The 26759-nt window shown below is 44.1% G+C and overlaps 1 protein-coding gene across 1 annotated transcript in view; it reads right to left on the reverse strand.

Moving 5' to 3' along the window:
- Positions 1 to 26759, reverse strand: part of Mak (male germ cell associated kinase) — a 46294-nt gene that overhangs the window by 12320 nt on the left and 7215 nt on the right. Inside the window, exons 2-10 of the mRNA XM_051170385.1 lie at positions 23494 to 23796; positions 17118 to 17172; positions 16217 to 16338; positions 14185 to 14264; positions 12234 to 12366; positions 10129 to 10300; positions 8810 to 8977; positions 6856 to 7167; positions 1750 to 1922 (exon numbers count right to left, since the gene is read on the reverse strand). Of these exons, the coding sequence (XP_051026342.1) occupies positions 1750 to 1922; positions 6856 to 7167; positions 8810 to 8977; positions 10129 to 10300; positions 12234 to 12366; positions 14185 to 14264; positions 16217 to 16338; positions 17118 to 17172; positions 23494 to 23594 (1316 nt within the window). The 5' untranslated portion in view covers positions 23595 to 23796. The remainder of the gene's footprint in view (positions 1 to 1749; positions 1923 to 6855; positions 7168 to 8809; positions 8978 to 10128; positions 10301 to 12233; positions 12367 to 14184; positions 14265 to 16216; positions 16339 to 17117; positions 17173 to 23493; positions 23797 to 26759) is intronic.

Raw genomic sequence — 26759 nt, forward strand, 5'->3', positions numbered from 1 at the left:
AGAGCCATGAGTCCCTTTGTTGTTGGGATTGCTAACTGATTACTTCCACCGTATCTCCACCAGTCCTGGGAGTCGGTCCTGACAGCACACAGCATGTGGCATAACCTCTGTAGAGGTTTATGGGTGTGTAATCTAATTCTCCTCTTCTGGAATTGCTGCAGTCATGGATTCATGTTGGAAGACCAGACAGCAGCCATAGCCATCGCTGTCTGCCACGGAAGTCATTTCTATCTAAGAAGGGCGGCACCCTGGCTGCCCACTCTGGGGTAGCTCTAGGCAGCGGTGTTTTATTGGGGAAGGGTCACATCTCTGGCTTCTCTCCCTTCCCTTCATTCCACTGTAGTTTTACTACTCTACCCACCTCTTTCCTATGGAACTGAGCTCAGGCTCCTGTACACAGAAGCCAAGCGTTGAACACTGAGCTACACCTCCAGCCCCTTTTCATTTGGAGAAGAGATGTCCCTGAGTTGCCAGGTTGGCCTTAAACTTGCAGTTGTTATCCTCTGTGCCATATGGAGGCGTTCTCTCCTCTCCCCACTCCCGTGTGTGTGTGTGTGTGTGTGTGTGTGTGTGTGTGTCTGTCTGTCTGTCTGTGTATATGTGTGTGAAGATGTGGCTTTTTGAACTCACTATTTGGGTAAGTGGCCTTGAAGTCCCAACCCAGATCCCCTTGTCCCACTTCCCAAGTGCTGGAATTACAGGTATGTGTCATCATGCCTGGATTTATTTATTTAATTTATTTATTTATTGGGCCCGTGGTTTTGTGGGCTGGGCTTTTGTTGTTTCTTTTTTGAGACCAGGTATCAACTGTATTATCCAGGATGGTTTTGAACTGTTGTGTCTTTCCTCCTCAGATTCCAGGTGTCAGCAAAGTATCCTATGGGTTTTCTCCTTAGGAGGAGGAGGCATGAGGAGCTGCCCATGCTGAGCTTCTCAGTTCCTCCTTTGTTTAGCATCTCAGCATTATATCTGAGGACCACATAAGAACTAGGGTAGCCAAGCAGTATGGCTCCTGCCTAATGAGACTGAATGAGGTCCTTCCCAAGCTCAAGTGCTGTAGCGAAGAGAACGTAGCTTTGTGTGTGATGCTCTGCATTCTGCACCCAGAAACGTGAGCTCCAGGTGGGAACAGTGATGGTCACAATTCACAAGAGAGAGCTGGGTGTGGCTCATGTGTGCCTGTGGTCTCAGGAGACACAGTAGGAGGCCCACAGTGTAAGACTGCCTGGGCACGATAGCTAGACTCTACCTAAAAAACAAACACCAACCAACCAAAAACCCAAACCATATGAGCAATATGAAGGCCAAATAAGTACTTTGCCCTACACACACACACGCGCGCACACACACACACACACACACACACACACACACACACACACACAAAGCCACACACCACTAATTTATTACTGTGAGAAGTCAAGATTTTTAACTTTCGGGAGCTATTCATAAAGATTTCTGAGTTTTGGGGCTGGAGAGATGGCTCAGAGGTTAGGGGCACTGACTGCTCCTCCAGAGGTCCTGAGTTCAATTCCCAGACAACATGGTGGCTCACAACCATCTATAATGTGATCTGATGCCCTCTTCTGGCCTACAGGTGTACATGCAGGCAGAGCACTGTATACATAATAAGTAAATAGATTTCTGAGTTCTGTAGAAGAAAGTATTAATCTTTGTCATTGTATTTAATAGGAGAGATAAAGTCAGTGTGCAGTAAAATACATTTCCCCAGTGAATGTGCAATCTTACCGAAATGGAGACTCCTTCTTCTTCTTTTCCTTGAAGGCACCCATGCTTGGCTTCTTGGAATGGGAGGCTCCAAAGTCGCTGTCCTCAAGGTCCTCACAGCTGTCCCCAGACTTGAAGACTGTCTGACCCCATCGTCTCCGGGCTCCTTTAAGGCCCAGTGTGCTGACTGGCTTCTGTGGTGAAAAACAAAATCCGCCACTAAAGTCTTTTTTTTTTTTTTTTTTTTTAAAAAATTTATTTATTTAAGTAACTTATTCAGGTTACATCTCAGTTGTTATCCTCTCACTTGTATCTTCCTATTCCCCTCTCCCTCCTTCTTTCACCCTATTCCCCTCCCCTAGGTCTGTGACAGAAGGGGACCTCCTCCCCCACCATATGATCAGAGCCTATCAGGTCTCATCCTGGTAGCCTGCTTACTCTTCCTCTGAGTGCCACCAGGCCTCCCCACCAAGGCGAAGCACCACTAAAGTCTTAAATCATCTAAGATTTGCATGAGCAATTATATCAGACAGTAAGTTCTCAAGGATCCTTCCCTTTACAACTAGGTGTTACTCAATGACAGGGCATGTTCTGAGAAGCGCAGCCATAGGCGACTGTCATCATGTGGACATCACAGAATGTACTTACAGGAACTTAGATGCTCTAGCCTAGCCTACCAGTGCAGCTTTTTTTTTTTGTTCATAAGCAACAAATGAGTTCCACATGCTATTTATTGAATACTGTCAGTAACTGTAGGGAGATGGTTAATGCTTGTGTATCTAAATATGTTAACGTAGACAAGGTACTGTAAGGAGGCTAGGGATATAGCTTAGTGGTAGAGCACATAGGTAACATGCACAAGGGCCTAGAACCAACCTGGCACCCTGATGCTTCTTTGCCCAACCCCACAAATTGAGAAAAAGGCAGCAGGAACTTGAAGGAGCTAGCTGCACCCACAGTCAAGAAGCAGAAAGTGACAAAATACATGTGCACCTCCAGGCTGCTCAGCTTGCCATCCTGTTTTTTGTTTGCTTGCTTTTGGGTTTTTCTTTCTTTCTTTCATTCTTTTTTCCATCTCTGTTTTTTAATATAGCACAGGACTCAGAACCAAGGAATGGCCCACTTAGTTTTAGCCTGTCTCATAGCCTGGCTCTTCCCACATCATGGAATGTAAGATAATTCCCAAAGATCTACCTGGGCCTGCCAGATCTAGGCAGTCCCTCACTGAGACTCTCATCCCAAGTGAGCCTAGATTATGCATGTTGGACTGACAGTTAAAACTGACCATTACTGGGTAGTTGAGGTCCAAGGTTCTGCGGGGGCCTTTCATAGATGAAAGAATCTAGAAAACTGAGACTTCGATGTGAGCCTTCCTGACCTGCTGAAGGACATGAGGTGGGCGTGTCCCTGTGTCGTTCATGCTGCCCTCTCTAAAATGCAGGTGGCACCTTCTGGCCAATGCATAAAAGCCCCCCTCCCACACACGCATCGCTGAGGGGATGGCACTGGAAGACAGAGACAGCCCGGTGTCTTTGACCCCTTGCTCTCGAGGTGGAGCCAGAGCCAGACAGTCGCATTCCTTGACAAGGTCCCAGTGCTCTGGGTGGACCACCATGAGCTTCTTGTTATGTGAGAAAATATTATATTGTTCAAGCCACAGCAGCAGGCTTCTGGCTTTACTCACTGAGTGTAACTCCAGTGGACACAGAAAGGGAAAGGGCTGCTATGACTTTAAAATGTAGGGCCTCTGAGATGGGTGGGGCAATCTGAGGTGGGTGGGGCGAGCTGGGTGTCAAGTCACTTACTGACAATCCAGGGACTGCAGGGTAGAAACAGAGAATGGATTCCCAAGGGTCCTCCTGAGTGCCCCTCCCCAAGAAATGCACATGCACCAAAGTTTTAAATTTTATGTCTAATTGTCGTAGCTTAGTGTCCTTATTAACAGGAATAAGGAACAAGGACGTTGTGGCTTCAGACAGACAGACTGGGTGGTTTCCAATAAACTGATAAAGTGGTATGGGCCGTGTGAACTGAAAAATGCAAAATTTCTTCAAAATAAGGAACGGAGCTTGGACAGAACGGCTCACTAGAGCACAGAGCTGCTGACACCTGGATGGGTGACAGCAGGAAATGATGCTTGACAGCCTCCAGACTGTTACTTTGTTGGGAGGAACACTTTCGAAACCAAACAGAATTAAAAGACAAAGCTCTGGATGCAGGGAGTTAGCAGATGACACTCAGCTGACTGTCATTTAGTGTGATGCTAAATGCTGCCCCCTGCCAGGCTATGCCAGTAAAGACAGGGTGATAGTGCATATTTGGGAAGACTGGAAAGTGACAGATACAAGCAATGCCTTTAAGGTAGAAAGTAAATGTTTGCAAGCCCTGCCAACACTTTGTCATTGAATGAGGGCAGAAATTCTAGGAAACTGGTGGGCCATATAAGCCACCACTTTTTTTCCACAGAGCTGTGATTCCATCTGATGTGGTAGGAAGTGCATGCACGCGAGCATTAATCAAACTGATGTCAAAAGTTTTCACGATCGACAATGAAATAATCAGAGGCCAATAAAATTGGGTCAGTATATGCTAGTAATTTAATGAGTGATCAGCACATTGATGCCAATCTAGAAGGTTCTAGTTGCTGTCCACCCTGCTTTTCTGTTCATCATGAAGATACAGGAGAAGAAACAGATGACTAAACAAATCCACAGATGTCAGGACTGTTGGATCAGGAGAGAAAAACCGGTGTTGAAGAGGTGACATGAGACCTTTAACCCTTTAAACCCTAGAAAAGGAATATGCAAGCGGAAGTTCACAATGTGTGATATGCAGAAATATTTCATGGATGGACCGTCCATCCCAGCTGTGGACTATGTGAGCTATATAGAGATGAAAGGGTAGGGATTAGGTCCTGTAACTTGGTGAGTACACCCAGAGGCCAAACAGTGCACAGTTCTTATGAACTGCTCAGTAAACATGAACTTTCCTTCCTTTCCTCTCAGTGTGCACCAGCACCCAGTGGCCTTTGGAATGGGGAAGAGGAAATGCCACCTTCCATGGCCTGAGTGGCCCTCCACTCTTGGAAGGTTGGAAGACATTCATCCTGCTTGACCTTCCATGGTATGTACGAGCAGCTTCTTTCTGACTGGCAGGCAAAATGAGGAGGGACTAATGGGCCTGCAGAACAAGAGTCATCATCTGCAGAGCATGTGAGGGAGTTGGGGACAGTTTATCTGGTGGCAGATCATACAAGTGCTGATTTCAAATACCTGCGAGGCAGCCTTTTTGGAAGAATGACTCCTGTTACACACTAGAGAGCCACACTGTCCCTTCTGTTACACACAAGAGCGCCACACTGTCCCTTCTGTTACACACTAGACAGCAACACTCTCCCTTCTGTTACACACTAGAGAGCCACACTCTCCTTTCTGTTACACACTAGACAGCAACACTCTCCCTTCTGTTACACACTAGAGAGCCACACTCTTCCTTCTGTTACACACTAGAGAGCCACACTCTTCCTTCTGTTACACACTAGAGAGCCACACTGTCCCTTCTGTTACACACTAGAGAGCCACACTGTCCCTTCTGTTACACACTAGAGAGCCACACTGTCCCTTCTGTTACACACTAGAGAGTCACACTGTCCCTTCTGTTACACACTAGAGAGCCACACTGTCCCTTCTGTTACACACTAGAGAGCCACACTGTCCCTTCTGTTACACACTAGAGAGCCACACTGTCCCTTCTGTTACACACTAGAGAGCCACACTGTCCCTTCTGTTACACACTAGAGAGCCACACTCTTCCTTCTGGTACACACTAGAGAGCCACACTGTCCCTTCTGTTACACACTAGAGAGCCACACTGTCCCTTCTGTTACACACTAGAGAGCCACACTGTCCCTTCTGTTACACACTAGAGAGCCACACTGTCCCTTCTGTTACACACTAGAGAGCCACACTCTTCCTTCTGTTACACACTAGAGAGCCACACTGTCCCTTCTGTTACACACTAGAGAGCCACACTGTCCCTTCTGTTACACACTAGAGAGCCACACTGTCCTTCTGTTACACACTAGAGAGCCACACTGTCCCTTCTGTTACACACTAGAAAGCCACACTGTCCCTTCTGTTACACACTAGAAAGCCACACTGTCCCTTCTGTTACACACTAGAAAGCCACACTCTCCCTTCTCTCTAATATTCAGAGCAGGATGGAGACTCTTCTGGACCCTGAAGGCTACTCATTTTTCCAGAAAATATTAAAATTAGACCCATGGTCGGCACCCTCTTGATTCTGGAGTTACACTGATAAGCAAAACAGGCATATTTCTAATGTCACCCAGCCTGTACTCTAATAGAAAGGGAAAATGCTATATAACACAAAAAACAGAAATTAGCAGTATGTTAGGACTCGTTTGGTATTAGTGGGAGGGTGGTGAGGGCTCATGCAAAGATGGTGAGAGCTGTTGGGGATTTATCAGGAACTAGATACAATGTTTGAAAAAAAATCTGGGTGGGAAGAGGGCCACTACCAACAGTCACCCTGAAAACATGAGCATTCAAGTAATGTGCAGCCTGCACAGGTTGTATTTATGTATTTGGGAACACACATACATGCCAATAATTAAAGAAAAAGTCATGCTTTTGAAAGAGACTACGGGATGGTTTGGCGGGAAGGAGAGGAAGGAAAAAATAATATAATCATATAATATCAAAAAATTTAAATTATATATAGATATATTACATTTTAAATTATATTAAAATAATGTTTTTTAAAACCTTCCAGTCTGTGTTTGTTATCAGTGAATAACAGTGTGAAATCCATAGGAAAATCCTTACTACTTAGGATCAGTACTCCAAGAGTGCCCAGTACTTCTGTGAATTCTTAAAAGATGCCTGCACCATATGAACGTTATTCCTTTATTCTGGAGGTTTCTCCTCACCATCTTAAAATATTACCTCATCTCTTGCTAAACCTCAACCAAGGAAAGCAGGGCCTTTGACCCAGAACCAGTGCCACCTACGCTCCATTGTTAGAAGGGCGCTGACAATCTACCTTGTGGTTCCTGGCCGCTTCCTGCCCAAACTGCACTAGGCTGCGCCATTCTTGGCTACTCACCATTGGCATGGTTTTGATGATACTTGGAAACATTGTCTGTGGTGGCTTCTGGGGACCCTGCTGCTTTGGAGGCGGCTGGATGGCTGGGTTCTGTGGTGGCTGGATGGCCTGCAGTGGTTGGTGGCCTTGTTTTGGCTGGGGTTGCCCAACAGGATGATCAATTATGTTTGGCAAAAGTTTATGATCCCGTTCAGAGGATGGCGGCTTTGGCTCCAGTGGCTGCAGCTGCTTGTGTAAAGTCTGTTTTGCATCCAGGTGGTGTACAGAAGAGCCCAATACCTGACCGACTTGAAAATATGGGTGTTTCAATGCCTGGAAAAGCGTGGAAATGTCATATCACATTAATGTAGCTAACCAGAATGTTTCCAGGTTTAAATTGTATGTATCCTTAATATAGGGCAAATCGCTCACTATTTATTAGCAATGGTTTTCCTGGTGGGAGTTCTGGGTATTGAACCTGGGGCCTCACACATGCTAACCATGAACTCTACATTAACAAAGACCCAGCAGAGAGGATCTCTGTAGGAAATACCAGGATAGGTAATGCGGAGAACTGAGGCCAGAAGACAGACTTCCCAGGAGGAAGCACAGAGCTAAATCCACCTATGTGCATTCCTTGGATTTTGTCTAATCCCTTTTTAAAAAAAAAATTAAATTTTTAAATAAACTGCTAACTTATAATACTGCTGTAGGCAAGGTGAATTGAGACTTTTTCTCTAGCCAAAGTATAAATAACTCCAAGTGGGCTCAAGGGATTGAACTCAGGACATCAGCAAGTACCCTAAGCCACTGGGCCATCTCTCTGTCCCCTCTGGACGTCAACAAAGACTACCCTGTGGGCCTTCTTGCTAGTACCTCTTTCATAGCCACAGTTTTCTCATCATGGTACCAAGTATTTATATAAGCTGTTGTTTTTAATGGCTTAGGTTCTGAGTAGATACGCACAGTCTCTTGTGATTTATTCCTATGCCAGGACTGTTGCTGCAGTGAGTTTTACTATCTCACAGGGCAGCTGCACCCTAGCCCTCTTCCCCAATTACCTGTTCATGTTCAAATATGCCTGGTCTTTAGAAAACACATACACTAAAAATTTTTAAGTGGGGGAGTAATTTTCAAATGGAATTTATATTAAATTTAAGCAATAACATTTATCATCTTTGTTAATTTAGCCATTGGCTAACAAAGGGATAGTATTTTAAAGACCAAGAGATTTGTGGTACAAAGTGCCTCAATGCTGCCCTCTTGTGGTTCACAGGCTAAACTCTGGTACTGCAGTCCAATTTGCTGATGTATCTACCCAGGGAACAAGAATCCTGCCCCTCAAGCAAAGAAGTCCTCTGTGCATCACCCAAAAGAGACATGTGCCTGACAGGCAGGCCACACCCAGAATTATCGTGAGTGGTTGCTTTCTTCCTGGCTGATTGAGACCACATGAGACCATGCAGTGGCTCCATTTGCAGGAGGCCTTGCTATCGCTTTGTTGCATATAGTGGGCATGGAGACAGGGTTTCCCTATGTTACCTTGGCTGTCCTAGGCTCGCTTTGTAGACTAGGCTGGCCTTGAACTCACAGCAATCCGCCTGCCTCTGCCTCTCGAGTGCTGGGATTAAAGGCGTGTGCCATCACGCCCGGCTGTTTTTTTTAGCACTTATTGATCTTAGTGAAACATTGGTTGATAATTGATGCTTTTGTAAAATTCCAAAACTTTACAAATTTAGAGGTTGGAGAGATGGCACTGGTGGCTCTTGTAGAAGACCTGGGTTTGGTTCCCAGTTCCTACATGGTGGCACACAGTCACCTATAGTTCCAGTTCCAGGGGATCCAATGTCATCTATTGGCCTCGTGAGTTCTGCACACACGTGGTGCACATCCATATACTTAAGCACACACACACACATGCACATAAAATAAGTAATTTTTTAAAAACCCTCCCTCCCTGGGAGAGCTGCCTCACCTGGCTCGCAGTTGGTCGTTTCTTTGGGTCCCAGTTCAACATTTCTGTCATAAGCTGAATAGCCTCGCTACTGGCATTGGGAATGAGAGTTTTCAGGTTTATAGGAACGCACTGGGGAAAGCGGAAATTCATGGAGGATGCAAGCTGGTGTCCTTCTGGCCAGTCACTCTGTTCAAGGATATACATAAAGAGAAAGGTGGGGTTTGTAATTGATGTATATAACAACACAGGAGTGACAAAGAAACCATGTGTGAAAGCTGTAATGCTTGAGTCTTATAAATAAATGTTCAAATAAAATACCAGATGCCTTGTAGAAAGAACATGGACCTGAGAGAGGGTGAAAATGAAAAAGTGTATCTATAAATGTCAAAATGTGAAACTCCTGGTTTTTAGTCTCAATGGCACCTTGGTGACTGTGACTGAATAGACAAGGACAAAAGCTTTACAAAGAGGCTGCTTCCCATGAAGACCCCACTACACATCAGAGCGAGTCCAGCATTAGAGCACTGGTGGGAGGGAAATGCAATCAGCTTCTGCCTTAGCAGCTCATTCACCTGTCAACTAGAAGGCCAGTGCGGGCATAATCAGGCTGCACTTACACAGTCAGACTTTATCATTGCATCTTAGAAGGTAAGGTCTACCCCAAAGGCAATAGCCATGGAGAGGTACTCAGAATTCAGTAGAATACCATAGCAGAGACAGAAGTGGAAGACAGAAAAAGGCTAAAAGAAAATAAGGTTTGGGTTCTAGTGGCTAGTGAATGGGGGATGGGCAGTCACAGAGCAAGCAGGGAAGTCTTAGTGGCCTGTTCTGGAGTCACAAACAGCAGCTCAAACTTAAGGTCTCAGCAGACTCTACCCTTATGTTTTTTTTTTTAATATATATTTACTGTATTTGAGTGCTTTATCTGCCAAAGAGGGCATCAAATAACATTATAGGTGGTTGTGAGCCACCATGTGGTTGCTGGGAATTGAACTCAGGACCTCTGGAAGAGCAGGCAGTACTCTTAACCTCTAAGCCATCTCTCCAGCCCATCCCCTTATGTTTTTTTAAGGGAAAGCAAATACCTTTTCCTCCTTCAAATCTGGGGTTCTGACTTCTTTCAATCCTATTGCTCCCCAATAAAATAATAAAGTTTGTAAGAAACCATTAAAGTATAAAGCCATTTGAAACTGAAAATATTACACACCTCTGCTAGTGTAAGAAATAATCAGAAGTCACACACACACACACACACACACACACACACACACACACAAGCGAAGTAGCAAGTGAGGAGTACTCAAAGGTCACGATTACTTAGGGACTAGAGTACTTACTTTCTTGGGAGTCCCTAACACTTGGCAAATTTTAAAGATTTCATCAACCTCACTCGTCCCTGGGAAAAGCGGTCTAAATGTGTATAGCTCGGCCATTATACTTCCCACAGCCCACACATCAATGGGTGAGCTGTACACGGAAGATCTCAGTAAAACTTCAGGAGCACGGTACCTGTGGGAACAGAAAGCAGTACAGGTAATGCCACAAGTGGATGGACAGCAGGAGGCAACTGTCTGCTCCTAGCTTCCAGCAAGGCCCAAGGACAAAGTGCCTTCTGTGTGGCAGGGACTCTGGGCATGACATCTATTTCCTGACCACAGTTAGTTAGGGTGCTACAGAGGTAGAGGAGATGTTTGTGTGGCTTGAGGTAGGTCTTCAAACAGATAATCAGGAGGGCAGGTACTTTCTGAAATGTTCAGAAAGAGCCATGGGCAAAAGTGATCAGGTGTGTATGTGTCAACACACAGGTTAAGAAAGGAAAGATGGATTGTCCTTGATAGTGGACTTTTCCTATTTTTCCTTTTGTAAATCACACTGAAAATGCCTATACTGTTGCTACACTTCCTCACATAGATAACACTATTTTGAATCTATAAGAGCAGAGGCAAGTGGTAGGCACCTCTGGCCCCCAATCCCCGCTCATCTCCTTCTGCACAGCAGCTGTCTTCCTGAGTCTGGCTGCATCATTTAACATGGTCTCCAGTCCAATCCATTTTCCTAAATTTGACACAATTTCATTCTTCCTCTGTCTTTTTTCTTCCAGAGACAGGGTTTCTCTGTGTAGACCTGGCTGGCCTCAAACTCACAGAGATCTACACGTCTCTGTCTTCCAAGTGCTGGGATTAAGGGTGTGCGCCACTACTGCTTTCATTCTTTTCAACACTATCATGTTCATGCAGTTTCTTTGTGCATTCACTGACTTTTCAAATGCATACTAACGCTGCCTGGGACGTTGGTGTGTTCCGGTCTGCACTGTGTCAGCAATGGTGGCCCCTTGTGGTAGACAGCAAATGCCAATGCGTATTTTGTGTATAGTCGTCATTAGCTTCTCTTGATGGACAGAAAAGTACCAGTTTTTGTTTTTCTTACTAAAGTTACAGTTTGTTGGTTTTTGGAGACTGTTGTTGATAGGATATTTCCTTCAAAATAATTCCTTCAGAAAGCATTTTTCATAATGTCAAGGCTGTTACAAGGTACTACAACTTGAGGTGGCACACGACCTTAATCTCAGCATTCGGGAGGCAGAAGTAGGCAGATCTCTGCGTTTGAGGCCAGCCAGGTCTACACAGCGAGTTCCAGGACAGCCAAGGCCACAGAGAGAAACCCCGTCTCAGAATATTTAATATATGTATCAACATTCTTTCCTTCCTCACTGACCCCAACTTCTTGACTCCTCTCCACACATTATTTTGTTTATAATGGCCATATGATATATGTACACACTTGATTTTGCAAATATGTACACAGGAAAATGCACAGAAACTCACAAGCACAGCTTGATAAATTTCCCACAAATAGAATGCACTCATAGGTCTGACAATGAGGCAAGAAATGCATGCTACTGGTATCCCTGAAGACTCATGCAATCACTTTTTTGACGTAAACTCACAGCCTTCCCTGGCTTTGCACTTGAAGCAAATGGCACAGTCAGCAGCAGCTCTTTCGTTCTGTGGCCCTTTGCTCTCCGTGTTAACTCTGTATGTCACTGTTAGACTGTCCAGTTCTCCTTCCCTTGGGTGGAATGCCCGTGTTGGTGGGCAACAGGGACTGTGACGTCGGTTTTGGTAACTCATACTATTTAACTTATTTGTGTCTTGGCTGTCATACAGACATCGTGGAGCAGAGAGTCCTCCTCTGTTTTGTTTGTGGCCATGTGGTCCTAGTGCCTACAGTAATATTTAGCACACAGTAGGTGTTCAGTGTTATCTGTTGAATGACTGAGTGAAATCTTTCTTTCTCTTGTTTCATTGGAGTAGCCATGAGCCAATTCTTTCCTCTCTGTAAAGAATATGAAATCTATGTATTTAGTCTTAAATATCCAATGTGGACACTCTAGAAAGAGAATTAACTATTCAACATAGGAGAGCTTTGACATAAGTGTTACCATCTGGTAGACACGTAGTCAGTGTATGGTGGCTGTGATCTTAATTCTCTTGCAAGTCCAAAATCAGCAATTTTCACCAGCTCGGGACCCATACAAAGCAAGTTTTCAGGTTTCATGTCCCTGTGAAAAAAGCCTGTGCAAACAAGAGAGGAAAAGTGCACTAAATCATCGTGTCCGTTATCACCATCACATGGTGCTTTGCTTTATATGCATATACCTGAGCCCTCCCCTTAGCAACACGGGGTAAAGGAGGAAACGCTTTCTGCGGCAGAAGGGCTGTGGGAACTTGCTTTCAGAATAATTTAGGAAAGGTGCATATGACATACAAGAGCATTAAAAAATAACTGCCCATTTGACTTATACTTTTAATTAGTGACTTCAGTAGGTACATATGAGGGATAGATACTGACGCCTTTTTAGCTATCTCCTCGCATTTTTATGTCTTATGGAGTTTGGATGTATTGTTCTCACTACTGTGGTGGTGAGGAGGTGGTACAGCTGACTCAGCATTAGTCAGCGTAGTTGGTCTTGTTACCTCGGTTACACTGCAGCTCAGCACAAGACTCCCCGAGTTTAATCACATATTTGAAAAGGTTGTGGACAAGAGAGCTCCACACATTTTAACTAATCTCATTTACTTAACAGTTCACTTTCCCCTGGTGGCTAAGTCTTTGAAAAAAGCCAATAATGAAAATGCTCATTATTACCGACTCAATATATAAAATAGATGGTCAGTTACAGAGGCTAGTGGGCAGCTCAGAGGGAATAGGGCAGGACAGGGAGACCATGAGGGCTGTCCCTGCAGGTCAGCTTTAAGGAGGGTCTCCCTAAGGCAGGCTCAGGCCTTGGGTTCTGAAGACGCCATTAGGGAGATGAGCTGTGGGTAGCAGCAAAGGCATTCCGTGGAGGTTTGAGAGCTGGCTCTCTGTCAATATTGCCTACTTAGCTTCCAAGTGCAGCAATACCATGACACAAACCTATAAACCTTTTTGACTACACACCCAAATGTTCGGTGATTCTAAACAGACACTCAATAATAGCAAATGTATTAAATGTCTGAGCTAATAATTATCTTAGTTTAATGGACATACAAAATCACATAAGTTAAATTAAATGAATAAGAGATTCCACCTTCAATCCCACTCAGAGAATAGAAGTAACTAAATGTTAATGCTAAGGACAACTATAAAACACTACACACAGGCACTACACATTACTTAAGTCCCTGTGAGTAGCCATGTTTTTTGTCTTTTTTGTTTTGTTTTATTTTGAGACAGGTTCTTTTTCTGTGTAGCCTTGGTTTTATAGACCAAGCTGGCCTCGAACTCACAGCAATCTGTCAGGCCTACTTCCCCAGTGCTGGGATTAAAGGTGTGCGCCACCACACCAGGCAAGTAGCCATGTTTGATCAAAGGCTTCTAATCTTTTCCGTAGTAAGTTTAGAGGGAAGACTGTCATTGAGAGAACAGAAAGGGAGCAAGTCCTCAGGGCAAGCCTGGTCTAAAAAGCATCCCCCCACACGAAGAAAAAAAAAATCACAGCTCCATTCTGTCCAAACAGAACAGACCATGCTGAAAAACAAAATTAGCCACAATCTGGAATCACAACACAAAACTACCGCACCACCCAGGGTTTCTCTGTACTGAGTATCAAATGAAACTGGTTACTTTTGACTTATGTCTAAAAAGAGAATTCTTTCCATAGCCTGCCAACACCCTCACAAGAGAGACTTTCTTTTTTTTAAGTTTCTATGAGTTTGGAGGAGAGGTGAGAGGCTCTGATTATCAGACTTCTAAAATATCTTCTATAGATAATAGACATCTATGTACAATTAAAATATAATGTTTAGATGACAAAGTCAGGCATAACTTAGGAGAAGGCAGGTTATTCCTATGTGTGGCCTTGATAGTTCTCCATGGAAACAGGGAAGTGAGAATATGAAGAAGCGTACCGTGTTTATGGATGAATGCCAGCCCCTGCAGGATTTGATACATAATATTTCTGATGACTGACTCGGGGAACAGCTTGTTTCTGGAAGAAATGAATGGTCTGTTAACCACCCAAAAATGAACAAGGCTGATACTCCTGTTGCCTTGTAGCCTCTACGAATACAACTGTAATGCTAAATTTCACTTAAAATGTGAATATAGTGATTTTTGTTGCAATGTTTCAGAAAACCTCAAATCCAACAGCATATGTCTTATACAGATATTCAAGAATTAAAATCTAAATAGCCCAAATAAGAGCCAAATACCGTGGGAAAACTACCAGTGTCAATAGACAAGTATGAAGGCTCTGAGAGTTAGGACCTGCACGTTTTGAGTCCTTGTTGATTAGAGATAGGGTCTTGCTGTAAAGCTTAGGCTGGCTTTGAACTTACTATCCCCTTTCTCAACCTCCCCAGTGTTGGGATCACAAGCTTGTATCACTACATCTTACCATGCTTCAGTTTACTACTGCATATTGGTACCATCCAACAAAAACGCAGTTAAGAGCTACACATGAGAGCCACGTTTAATTTTTTTTTAGCAGTTACATTTAACAAAAAGCAAACAAAACATGAAACATGAAACTTAAAATTTGATTTTGACTACCAAAAATGCATAAATTGTATAATATATAAAAATATGTATATAATGTGATATTTCCATGTATGTATATGCTACATAATGTTGAAATAGGGATAAATATTTATGTTTCACACTTATCATTTTGTTATGGTAAAAAGTTCAAAAATCCTTTCTTCTACATTTCAAACTATACAATTTATAATTCTTACCTACAGCCATCTATTATTACACCATAGAAACTGCAGAACTTTTCACTTCTTAGCATCCATTTATTGGTCTTTCTTCCATCTCTACCTTTCCACTTAGTTTAAAAGGTGAGGTTATTTCAACAGTGGTCAACACAAAGCTGCGTTGCCATCACCGTTATTCTTAGTATCATGAGAGATGGTCTTATGTAGCCCAGGCTAGCCTTAAAGATGCTACATAGCTGAAGATGGCTCTGTCTTCTGGCCCTCCTTCCTCCATGTCCCCAGGGCTGGGATTACACGTGTAACTCTACCGTGCCTGGCTAGTATATACTAAGTTTTCAAAACTTGATGTATAATTTATTTTGCATTATAGTACAGTTCAATGTAATCACTTTAAGGGCTTGGAAGTCACATGAGACCAGTGGCTACTACCTTAGATGTGGTATTTACACAAAGTCGGTGGTAAGGCCTCAATGAAGATTAAATTAAGGGTGCAAGAATAAATTTGTCAGGTCACCAACTAAAATGACCAATAACTGAATACTAAAGTGAGAATTCCCTTCTGGCTGGTAACATTAAGTGCTATCTCTCTTATATCTCTCCTGAATGGCTTCATCAGATCCCTTGTTGGGGGGCAGGGTGGGTGTATGCAGGTGTGCATTTACTTGTAGAGGTCAGAGGTCAGTGTTGGGTGCCTCGCTCCCCCATGCTGGGCTGACAGCCATCCTCCTGGCTGTTCTGGGTGGTCCCCTGGATCAGAACTCAGAGCTCATGCTTGCCCAGCTGAGCTGTTTCCCCAGCTCCTCTCTCCTCTTTTCTTGAAAGTTACTTTATTCCTTTCATCATTTATTTACAACTCATTCACAGGATGCTTGAAAGGACAATGAAGGCAAGTCCTCATTTTTGCCTGCAGCCAGCTTTACTCCTGAGCATAAGACTACAGATTCCCTCATTCAAAAGGGGACGGGTGGTTGGAAGGCTCTGTGATGTCTTTATGTTGGCTGCTAAGGAATCGCAGTGGGCCAAGTGGAGTGGTAGCTATGCCGTACCTGGTTCTTCAATGCCACATGCTACCCTTTGGTGACATAACAGTATTGATTCATTTAAATCTGCCTCTGAGTTATAAATCATCATCATGCCATTAAGTATGATGGACTGAAAGGATCCAAGGAACTCATGGGACAAAATGACAGGGGAATATGGGTCCCAAAAAACGAAGACATACCTGTCTTTCATTAGCTGATAGAGGTTTTCTTTCATATATTCAAATATAAAATAAAGATGGTCATTTTCTCTTATAACTTCTTTTAGCTTAATCACATTGGCATGATTGAGTTTCTTCAGGGACTGTAAAACAGGGCAGCAACACAGTTCTTCAAGCTGATTTGTAGCAGTCGTGGGGCCTTACTCGGGCTGCTTAGTTACCGCAGGCAATTGTCCATTTGTTTTAGAGTCATTAATAAATCACAAGTTAATAGCTACACTAATTTAAGGCAAACATTAAATGACTTACGCAAGGAGTACTGAGTGAAAAGGGCGACCAAGTCAACAATGGCTGCCTCGAATTTTAGCTGCCACTTTCCCTCTTCATCTTCTAAAGCGGCTCTACCCTCGCTTTCTGACTTGCCCGCATCAGAAACCAGGCACAGTATCCAAACACTCTCCCCCGTCACAGAGCATAAAACGCAAGAAAACGGGGTGCCCTGCTTTAAAAGGTTGCGTTTCCTTAAAGCATGTGACTTTCAAAGTCATCTTTAAATAGCGGAAGGCCTGGTGGTTTTGTGTTTCCCACTAAAATGGTAGCGAGGAGCAGTGGGAAGGACTACAAGAGTGTAAAGGAAAGGGGTGGATACAGTTATGTTTTGGATGCATTTGGAAGAGTCTAAAACAGCGGTTCTCAACCTATGGGTCACGACCCCTTTGGGGGAGTTGCAGATCAGATATTTACGTTATGATTCCTAGCAGTAGCAAAATTACAGTTATGAAGTAGCAAAGAGGTAAATTTTATGGTTGGGGGGTCACAACAACGTGAGGAGCTGCATTAAAGGGTCGCAGCATTGGGGAGGTTGAGGACAGTCTTCACTGCTTCCTCCGATATGGTGTATGCTGGGGCTTGACCTCTTTACCTTAACTTCTCGCAAGTTCATACACTCATCCCAAGAATAGAACTTTCTCTTCATCCTGAAACAAACGAGGGGACAATTAGTGCTCAGAACTGAAGGTTCCAAGAAACGAAATGTCGTCACTTCTGGTGTTCTTGATTATGGCTTCTCTTTGGGCAGCACTCTTCCTCCCCAGAAGGAAATCCCCTCCTTCCTGCACCACCTCCTGGTGCCATGTCTGGCCCGCCGCTGTGCTTCAGCACAGGCATGTGGCCCTGGAACTTTCCTTTCTGAGAAAGTTCTTAACCTTGTTTAAGTCAGTTTGTGATTTTTCTTTTAAACTGATTTTTCCCCCTTGCATGTTTCCTTCCTTTCTGCAACTCAAAAGATAAACACAAACACTATATACTTCAGAGGTGGGGTAGGGTGAGAATGGCAAAGTCTGGTAGCAAATTCAGTGAAAGAGTTGACCTGACAACTTTTACATTATTGCTTCAGCTTTGGGTAAGAGGCCATAAGATAATTTAAACCAGGAAAAGAAACAAAAACAAAACAAAACCACAAGGTACTCAAACTTGAAAAGAGAATTCTTTCCATTTTCTTTTTTTTTCTTCCTTGTGGGGTTGGGGTTGGGAGCTGACGTCAGCACCTTTTTCTCACTTGCTCTTTACTTACCCTCTCCCAATTAGAGACCGCAGGGCTGTTTAGCACACTAAAGTCATTCTACTACATATACAACAAATAGGTTATGTTTTTATGTGAATGGATTTTTTTTTGTCACCAAAAGGAACAGGAGACAAGAACAACTATGTGCTAGGCATGGAAGTATACACCAGCACGCAGAGGTAGAGGCGGGCGGGGGGGGGGGGGTGGAGGGGGCAGAGACGGGGGCGGGGGGGGGGGGGGGCGGAAGCAGAGGCAGGGCGGAAGCAGAGGCGGGGGTTGGGTGGAGGCAGAGGCAGGCAGATCTCTGAGTTTGAGGCCAGCCGGGTCTACATAGTGAGTTCCAGACAGCCAGGGCTACATAGTAAGCCCTTGTCTCAAAACAAAACAACCCTCCCTCCAACCAAACCACCCAACTATACCCGTGCCAGTATGTAGTAGTCTGACTCTGGGATGGCTCGTCTTCATTGTCAACTTGACTGGGTTTAGAATTGCCAAGGAGACAGTGTTCCTTGTGTGGGTGTATGGATGTGTTTCTTGAAGGGTTTAATTGAAGAGGGGGAGAAGCATCTTGAATGTGGGTGATCGCAACCTACAGGCTGGGATCCTGGGAAAAGTGATTGGATTCATCTCGCTCTGCTTCATAACTGCTGAGGCAATATGACCAGCCTGCCACCATGCTTTCTTCCTTTTTACAGCCACGAGGCAAAGATAAGCCTGTCCTCCTTTAGCTGCCGTTGCTGAGTATTTTGACACAATCTCCTATTGATGATTTATAGGTCACCGGGAAGCTCAGAGGTACTTGATTTAAGTGGGCTAATTCCTATAATGCAGGGCCTCATAAGGTTATAGTGCACATGTGCGAAATCAGGCGAGGAAGTGACGGCTAGAGGGAGGTCAACATGTGGGCTGTGGAACTGCACGGCCTAGGTACAAATCCTTGCTTGGCTGCTCATAGACATACGGCCTTGGATGGCCTCTCTGTGGCTCGAATGCCTTCTCATTAAAGTCTGTACTACAGAGTTTAATGAAAACTTCGGTATTCTTATTTTTACGAATTATTTTTGACCCATCATGAGACATGAAGGGTGTCACCGTTATTATTTTAACAGTATCTTTATGGAACCAGAAATTCATTCAGAGTCATTCAGGCCCTATAAGGAAGCTTATGAAATAGCTTGATGAAATTCAAAACCTACCAAAGGTACTTTACAGTGTGATGGGTTTCTAGAAAGTTGTTGCTTTCCAAAAGATAAATCTACCATAATGGCTTTAAAGTAAAAAAATCAATTCAAATAAAGCCATATACAAAAACTAGTTTAATAAAATGATTATGCTCATTCCAAAGTACACATATGAGATGCCGATTCTTTAAAAATCAATCTCAGAATTTTCCAAGTATTTTATCTTGGGACTGGTGAGATGGCACGGTGGGGAAATTGCTGCCAAGCCTTGTGACTTGAATTAAGAGTCCTTTGGACCCATGTAGTAGGAGCAAAGAATTGACTCCTGCAAGCTGCCCACTGACATCCACCTGCACAGAGTGGTATGCAATAATAATAAATGTAATATATATATATATATATATATATATATATATATATATATATATATATATATATATATTATCTGATCTTTATATCTCAGGTAAAAACATACTCAAGGTAATTTTTATAATTCAGTAGATACTATAACTTAGCTGAATTGTACCATCTTCACTCTTCTTTTCAGCAGTCACTACCCATCAACCACACTTCCCTAAGGGGACACCCTCCTGACAGTAGATTGCTCTGCCCTTCTTCCTGGCCCATTCTAAAGGTCCACAAGTCCTTCCAGGGGATTCATGACTTTAGGCTCCTTCCCCTCCTCTGCCCCACTTCCTCTCATTGCTCTCAACTACTCAGCTCTCAGATTCCCTAGAAAGGGCCTTGCTGGTTGAGCACCTAAAAATAATAACAGCACTAATAACTCATGAAGCTCATGCTCTATGGCATGGCTCTCAACCTGTGGGCCACAACCTCTTTGGGTATGGAATGCCCCTTTCACAGGGGCTGCCTAAGACCATCTGCATATCAGATGTTTACATTACTATTCATAATAGTAGCAAGATTACAGTTCTAAAGTAGCAAGAAAAAATAATTTGGTGGTTGGGGGGTCACCACAACATGAGGAACTGTGTTAAAGGGTTGCAACGTTAGGAAGCCTGAGAACCGCTGCTCCATGGTGAGCCTCCTATGACAGTCTGCTGGCATTAGCCCCTGCTCCGGTGACCAACCTTTCATCACCAACCCCATCGTCCCCCGTCCCCGCCCCTTATGTTGTGACCTGAGATTTGTAAAATGTGTCTGTCTTGTTTTCATTTTGTCATGAACACACATAGTAACTACATAGTAAGAGTGCAACAATTAACTGTGTTACATGAATTTTTCTTGTGTTTGTGAGCAGGTGTGTGTGTGTGTGTGTGTGCATAGCGGCCTGTATACTATGTAGCTGAGGATGACCTGGAATTTCTGATCCTTCTACCTCCACCTCCTAAGTGCTCAGATTATAGATGTGTGCCGCCACACCCACTTTGTATATTAGAGATGGAACCCAGGGCCTTGGGTGTGCTGGGCAAGCATTCTACCAACGGAGCTACGTCCCCAGCAGATGCAACAGAGACTTTCACTATGTGAGAAAAATAAGTCCCTAGGTAAGTTACTTTGCTTAAGCTTTTAGTATGTTATTTGCCAAGCCGCATTTCTAAGTTTTGTCTTACGGTTCCTTCTCCTCCCTCAGTGTATCTGACTCCTTCCAGTATGTGCCATCTCGTGTTTCTAAGCCTTTACTTAGTCTCTCATGTGAAACCAGTCACTGGGGTTTTTTCCTCCCTAAAAGGAATAATCAACGTGTCCCATTAAAACAAAAATATGATAACCTTCTGTGATAGCACAACACCCAGTCCCCCTTGCTCATCTTCAGCCCACAGCTCCAAAGGCCATGATCATGAAGAGATTGTGTGAATGCGTCTGTCTGTGCACGCTAACACGTTTCTCCCAGGAACAACTGTCCACATGCATGTGTGGGTGCAGACAGTTTCCTGTTGTTTTCTCTGACCCTCCCAGCTGTTTCTTCTGTTCTGTCTCACTGAGCCGTTGGGAGCTCTGGCGAAACGCAGATCAGGAAGAATGGCAGTGGGTATTTGGCATGAAAGGCGACTTTCCTGGCCCTGCTTCTGCCGTTTTCCATTATCATGGTAAGTTACACAAGTTTCGTTAGGTAAGGGGAGTTTCTTTTCATTCCCGTTTGCTAAGTAGGACTTTTAAAAAATGCCAAAGCCAGGTGCCATGGCACATGTCTGTAATCCCAGCATCTGGGAGGCAAAGGCAGGTAGATCGCTGTGAGTTCAAGGCCAGCCTGATCTACAAAGCAAGTCCAGGACAGCCAAGGCTACACAGAGAGACCCTGTCTTGAAAAACCAAAAATAAAATAAAATTTAAAAATAAATTTTGAAAATGTGGAACAGGCACAAAATTTCCCTAGGCTGACATTTATGAGACATTATGCACTTTTTGGTAACAGTGGCCAGTTGAGATATATTATAAAACAATGCCATTGTATATGTAATGTTTCAGATCAGGACATTTAAAAGTACCTTAGTGCATTTATCCTTAGATTTTCATTCTTTAGTGGAGTCTGTCTCCGGATCTAACCTGGGGAAAGCCAGCTGCAATGTCATGAGCATGCTTGGGTCACCCTTTGAAGAGGCCCAGGTAGAGAGGAATGCGGACTGTTGTCCACAGTCAGCACTGGCGGAGACTCCCCGTTTTGAGTCAGGCTGTGCCCATGTCAGCATTCATGTGTTAAAAAGTCCTACGCTCAGGATTTTTATATCTGTGCAGCAATATTTCCGGAAGTCAAGTTAAAGTGAGGTCGTAGGCTGGCCCTAATATGACTGGCATCCTTACAACATGCAGGAGGGAGGACTGGACTGAGACATGCAGAGAGAAAAGATAGTGGTCGGCAAGCCCGGCAGAGAGGCCAGAGCAGATCCCTTCCTTACAGCCTGTAGAGGGCTGCACCTCTGCCAATGCCTTAGGTGTGGGGAATTTTAGGATCCAGAACTTTATGAAAACACACTTGTCATTTGAAGCTGGGTGTGGAGGCACACTCCTGTAGCGTGCCCGGTGGGAGGTAGAAGCAAGAAAATGAATTCAAGTTCTGCATAGTGAGTTCAAGACTAACAGGGAACAAAAGAATGAACGAGTGAGTGAATGAATGGTTATCGAAGCCTCCAAGTGTGCGGAATTTTGTGGAATGGAAATACATAGCTCATTATGGGATGCATTGTTTCCTCATTCCCAAATTCCCACGCAGAAGTCCTAATCCCTCAAATTGTGACTGTATTAGAACTATGGCTTTAGTTTTATTTGTTTGAGTTATTTGCTGTTGTTACTGTTTTTGACACAGGGTTTTCCTATGTAGCCCAGCCTAGCTTTGAACTCACAATTCATGCCTAGCATGTAACATGCAGTGGGATCTTCAAGAGAGGACCTAACCTGGACATCCATGTCTGAGAGAAGGACATGACACTTACAAAGAGGAAGAGCATCCACACGAGAGAGAGAGAGAGAGAGAGAGAGAGAGAGAGAGAGAGAGAGACAGACAGACAGACAGACAGACAGACAGACAGACAGACACAGAGACAGACAGACAGACACAGAGAGAGACAGAGGCACAGAGAGACAGATACACAGAGAGACAGATACACAGAGAGAGAGACAGATAGAGAAGAACATGACACATACAAAGAGGAGGAGCATCACACATGAGAGACAGACACAGACACAGAGAGACACAGAGAGACAGAAGAAGACGACACACATCCAAGGGAAGAGCATATAGACACAGAGACACACACACACAGACACACACACACACACACACACACACACACACACACACACACACACACACAGAGACAAGCATGGCCCACACAGAAGGAAGAGCATATAGACAGAAACAACCCGCTGTAGGCAACAGAGAGAAGCATCAGAGGTCAGCTCTGCTGAGACCCTGAACTCAGATTTACTGTCTTCAGAAATAAATGGCTGTTTAACCCACAGGCTGCCCGGCAGCCGTCTCAGACTGAACAAGTGAACCACACTGAGAGACAATCCTCCAGCCCCAGCCAAACTTTTGACAACGACGGTTGTGATTCACTTCTGAGCTTCCGCACGAAACTCCAAGGCAGAACCACTCAGCACCCACCCGTTAATCCCTGATGCTCCAGGTAGTGTGGACTAGGAAATCTTAACCTCATCTCAAACTATCAAACTTCAGCAGGTTTTGTTATGCAGCAATACATATAATAAATCAAACAGGACATAAGAGTTGATTCCACTTCTACTCAGGAAAATAGCATGTCCCTTTCAGAATTCAACTTGACAAGTCCAGCATTACTTTGAAGCCAATTGTTTTAAAGAAACAGTAAGGTCTAGTCTGCTCCCCAGGTCTAACCTTGAGAAACATGCGGAGCTCCACCTTATTGGTTTATTAATGTAATTCAGACTTTCCCTTCATGTAAATATATTCCCTTTTGGTAACTTTATTTTTTTCTAGAACAGTGTCCCTCATCAGTCCAACCACCTTGTGGTCTGGACTGACCCTCTCTCCCTGGTGCTGCGGGTTCTCAAGCAAGCAAAGGAAAACACAAACGCCCCAGAGTTACACAAACGCCACAGTGCGGCGCACACACCTCTTGATTGCCACCAGCTCCCCAGATTCATTGCTCTTGCCCATGAGCACACTCCCGTACGTGCCGTCCCCCAACTGTCTCATGGTTGTGTATCGGTTCATCTTGGGAAAAGGGAATGCCGCAGGGGCTGTTGATGGAGATATCTTCCTACTTATTTCTTTGTGGTCCTTTTCCTTCTCGCTGCTACACTGCTGACAGGGTCGTCATTGTTAAATATGGTTCTTCCTCCAGATCGCTCAGGCTCAGAAGATACAGCAATAAGGAATCTGGCAAAGAGACACTGCATCCATTCTTATGGACACCCTGTGAAAAACCAAACCAAAAGTGTTTTCATTACAGAGTCCCTGCAATGCACTTACCACGACCCTAGATGCAGAAAAATTAGAGCTGATATAAAGGCCATACGGGTCATTTGTGCAGTGTGGAAGGAAGTCCACACACAACAGACTCGCAGGCAGCTTGACACCCTCCCGTCCCTGCACTGGGCGGTCTTCCATGATTGTTCAAGGTGGACTTAATGCTTTCTGTGGTTCTCTAAAATACATTCTTTGAAGCAATTCTTGAATTATGCAATTTACCATGCTAAATTTAAATTGTATTATTTATTTAAAAATTCTCAGTGGGCCACAACTGTACAAACTGGTCAAGGTAAATGTAAAACAAGCTATAGAGAAAATAGTAAGATAAAGAAATTTCTTACTTAATTTAAATAATATGCCACTCTCTTTTACATTAACCCAAGAAAAGTCTAAGTCTAATCATGAATGGATTCATACGAAGAAATAAGAAATACAAGCCCTATTGCATTGCGGACATGTGAGGCAGGCAAGCATAGGGGACAGTTTAGCCTGGGTCTATTTGGCTTCAGGCTGTGCACACGCACCCCTCTTGCACTAATGCACTCGGCAGCCAAGTTTCTTTACTTGCACACACTATGCACACACATCCCTTTCCAAATAATGCAGCTAGCATAGTCAGAAGCCCCCTGAGTGCTCACCTGCGCCAGGACACATGTACGCCCATTCTAAACAACAGTGTAGGTTTCTCCACCCCTAGTAAGGATCAAATTTAAGTTTCTATTTAACTATATTCCCAGCATATATTTCACACCAAGACTAGTAGGGCCGAGGTGGCCTGAAGTGGTGTGCGTGCGCAGTGAGGTAAAACTATGTCCTCATGTGAACTTTTAGGGCAAACCCACTGTTCACCATCTTATGTCTATGCATGTGATTAAAGAAGAACCACTATGGAGAGGGTCAGGTACAATACACAAGCCAATCCACCAGTCAAAATTGAGAATCACACAAATGCTGCCCCTTGGTAACCAGCTTCTCCTTCTCTTGAGCCCGAACCAATTTGAGCACTGTCACTCACGCGGCCACTGTCCCCTGACCATGACGGTGGCTCCCTTTCTAAGCTGTGCTCTTGCTTCACTCTCAGCGAAGTGATCTTGCTATGTTTGCACATCGGTGTGAGCCCTTACATTCAATTCACTGGATAGAAAGCAAAGAGCCAAGAAATACCCAACCAAGACCCCAACCACAAACAGCATCTGCATGTGCATGTATGAGCAAGAATACGTATCCATTTGGGAATATATGTCATCCCATTTGATTGGATTTAAGAGACACACCTGTAAAATGGTAGAAAGCTGGATCTCACTGTCTTATTGAGTCTGAGGCAGAGGACTGAGGATTAGGGCTGGAGATGCAGCTCAGATGTCAGAGTGCATGCCTAGCACACACAGAGCCCTGGGCTGGTTTTCCAGTACCAGCTGATGGCCGGTGCCCGGAACACCAGCACTCAGGGAACGGAAACAAGGATCAGAAGCTCAAGGTTATTCTCCACTATACAGCAAGTTCCAGGACAGTCTCCAACATGGGAGACTCCTTCTCCCAACAAACAAGAAAAAAGAGGACTAAGGCTTGACTTTCCATCTGGCTTCCAAACGCCTGCAAAATGATTTGGAAAACTTTTGATGGACTGGAACTCAATCCATGTAACTAAAAGAAGAGCAATCAGCCCTTAAAATGCCACGAGACTATGAGTATATACACTTAAAATTATTTATTATGGGCCTAAAATATGACAGTACGTACGGTGATTGCTGCCAAGCCTAATGACGTGAATTCAATCCCTGGGACTCGGGACTCAAGACCCAAATTAGTGGAAAGAGAGAAATGATTCCTACAAGGTCTCAGCCTCCCTCCTTTTCCCCTCCCTCTCCCTCCCTCCCTTTATTACCCCCCCCCCCCACACACCCCACACACTACACTACACTGAAACTATTCATGGTACAGGACATTGAACCCAGGGCCTTGTGTGTGCTAGGCAAAAACTACAACTGATCTCCACACTCAGCCTTGAATATGCATTTTCAGACTTTGATCAGCTTTGTAATTATTATAGCACATACTCTCTTGCAACTGAGAGCAGGACAAACCAACTAAAACAAAAAAGCTTGGCTAAATTGCTGCTTTTCTTCAAGGTCACAATTACTCTGTCCTAATGACACATGTGACTGGTGCTAAAATGACAAGAGTAAGGTAAATGAATGACCCATGTCATCCTGTTGTAGTGTCTTGATGCTCCCACATTCTCTGATCAGTGATACCAGGATGAGCTTGGCAGTGGATGGGCGACCCCAGTGCTCATCCTCAGGAGACCAGCTCTACTGAACCACTGACACAGCGGGCCAAAGTAGACCCCATCAACAGAAACCCCTGCTCACTTCCTTGCACAAAACAAACAAACAAAAAAAACAAAAACAAAAAAAAAAACAAAACAAAAAAACAACCCAGGAAACTTTCTGGAAAGGAAAGGAACTAATTATTTGAGATTTTCTATCTTCCAGGTATTCACGTCACAGAAATGAAGCTCTGAGTTCCCTCAAAGTCATTACATCTTTCATGGATGACAAGTGTTTTCCTCTAAATGACTGCTAATCTGCATTGAAACTAATATGGTCTGTGCCTTAACCAGGGACTAGAATAAACACATCAGGAGAGTCCAGTTCTGCACTTCCTGTACAGAATCGGAGAGTCCTTCCTTTACTGGCCACACTCTATGTGGCAGAAGAGTATGCCCACTCCTTGGCCCTACTTGATTATGTGACTTGTTCTGGCCAACAAACTATGAACAGAGGCAATGTGGTCAGGAATGTGACATGTCCCAGCAGGGTCCTGGGATAAGAAGATAATCAGAACAACAACAGTGACAGCGGTGGGGCGAAGCGCAGCTAGTCAGGGATGGGAGAGAGAAACAGA

This window comes from Acomys russatus, chromosome 3, assembly GCF_903995435.1.
Source record: "Acomys russatus chromosome 3, mAcoRus1.1, whole genome shotgun sequence".
Classification (NCBI taxonomy): Eukaryota; Metazoa; Chordata; class Mammalia; order Rodentia; family Muridae; genus Acomys; species Acomys russatus.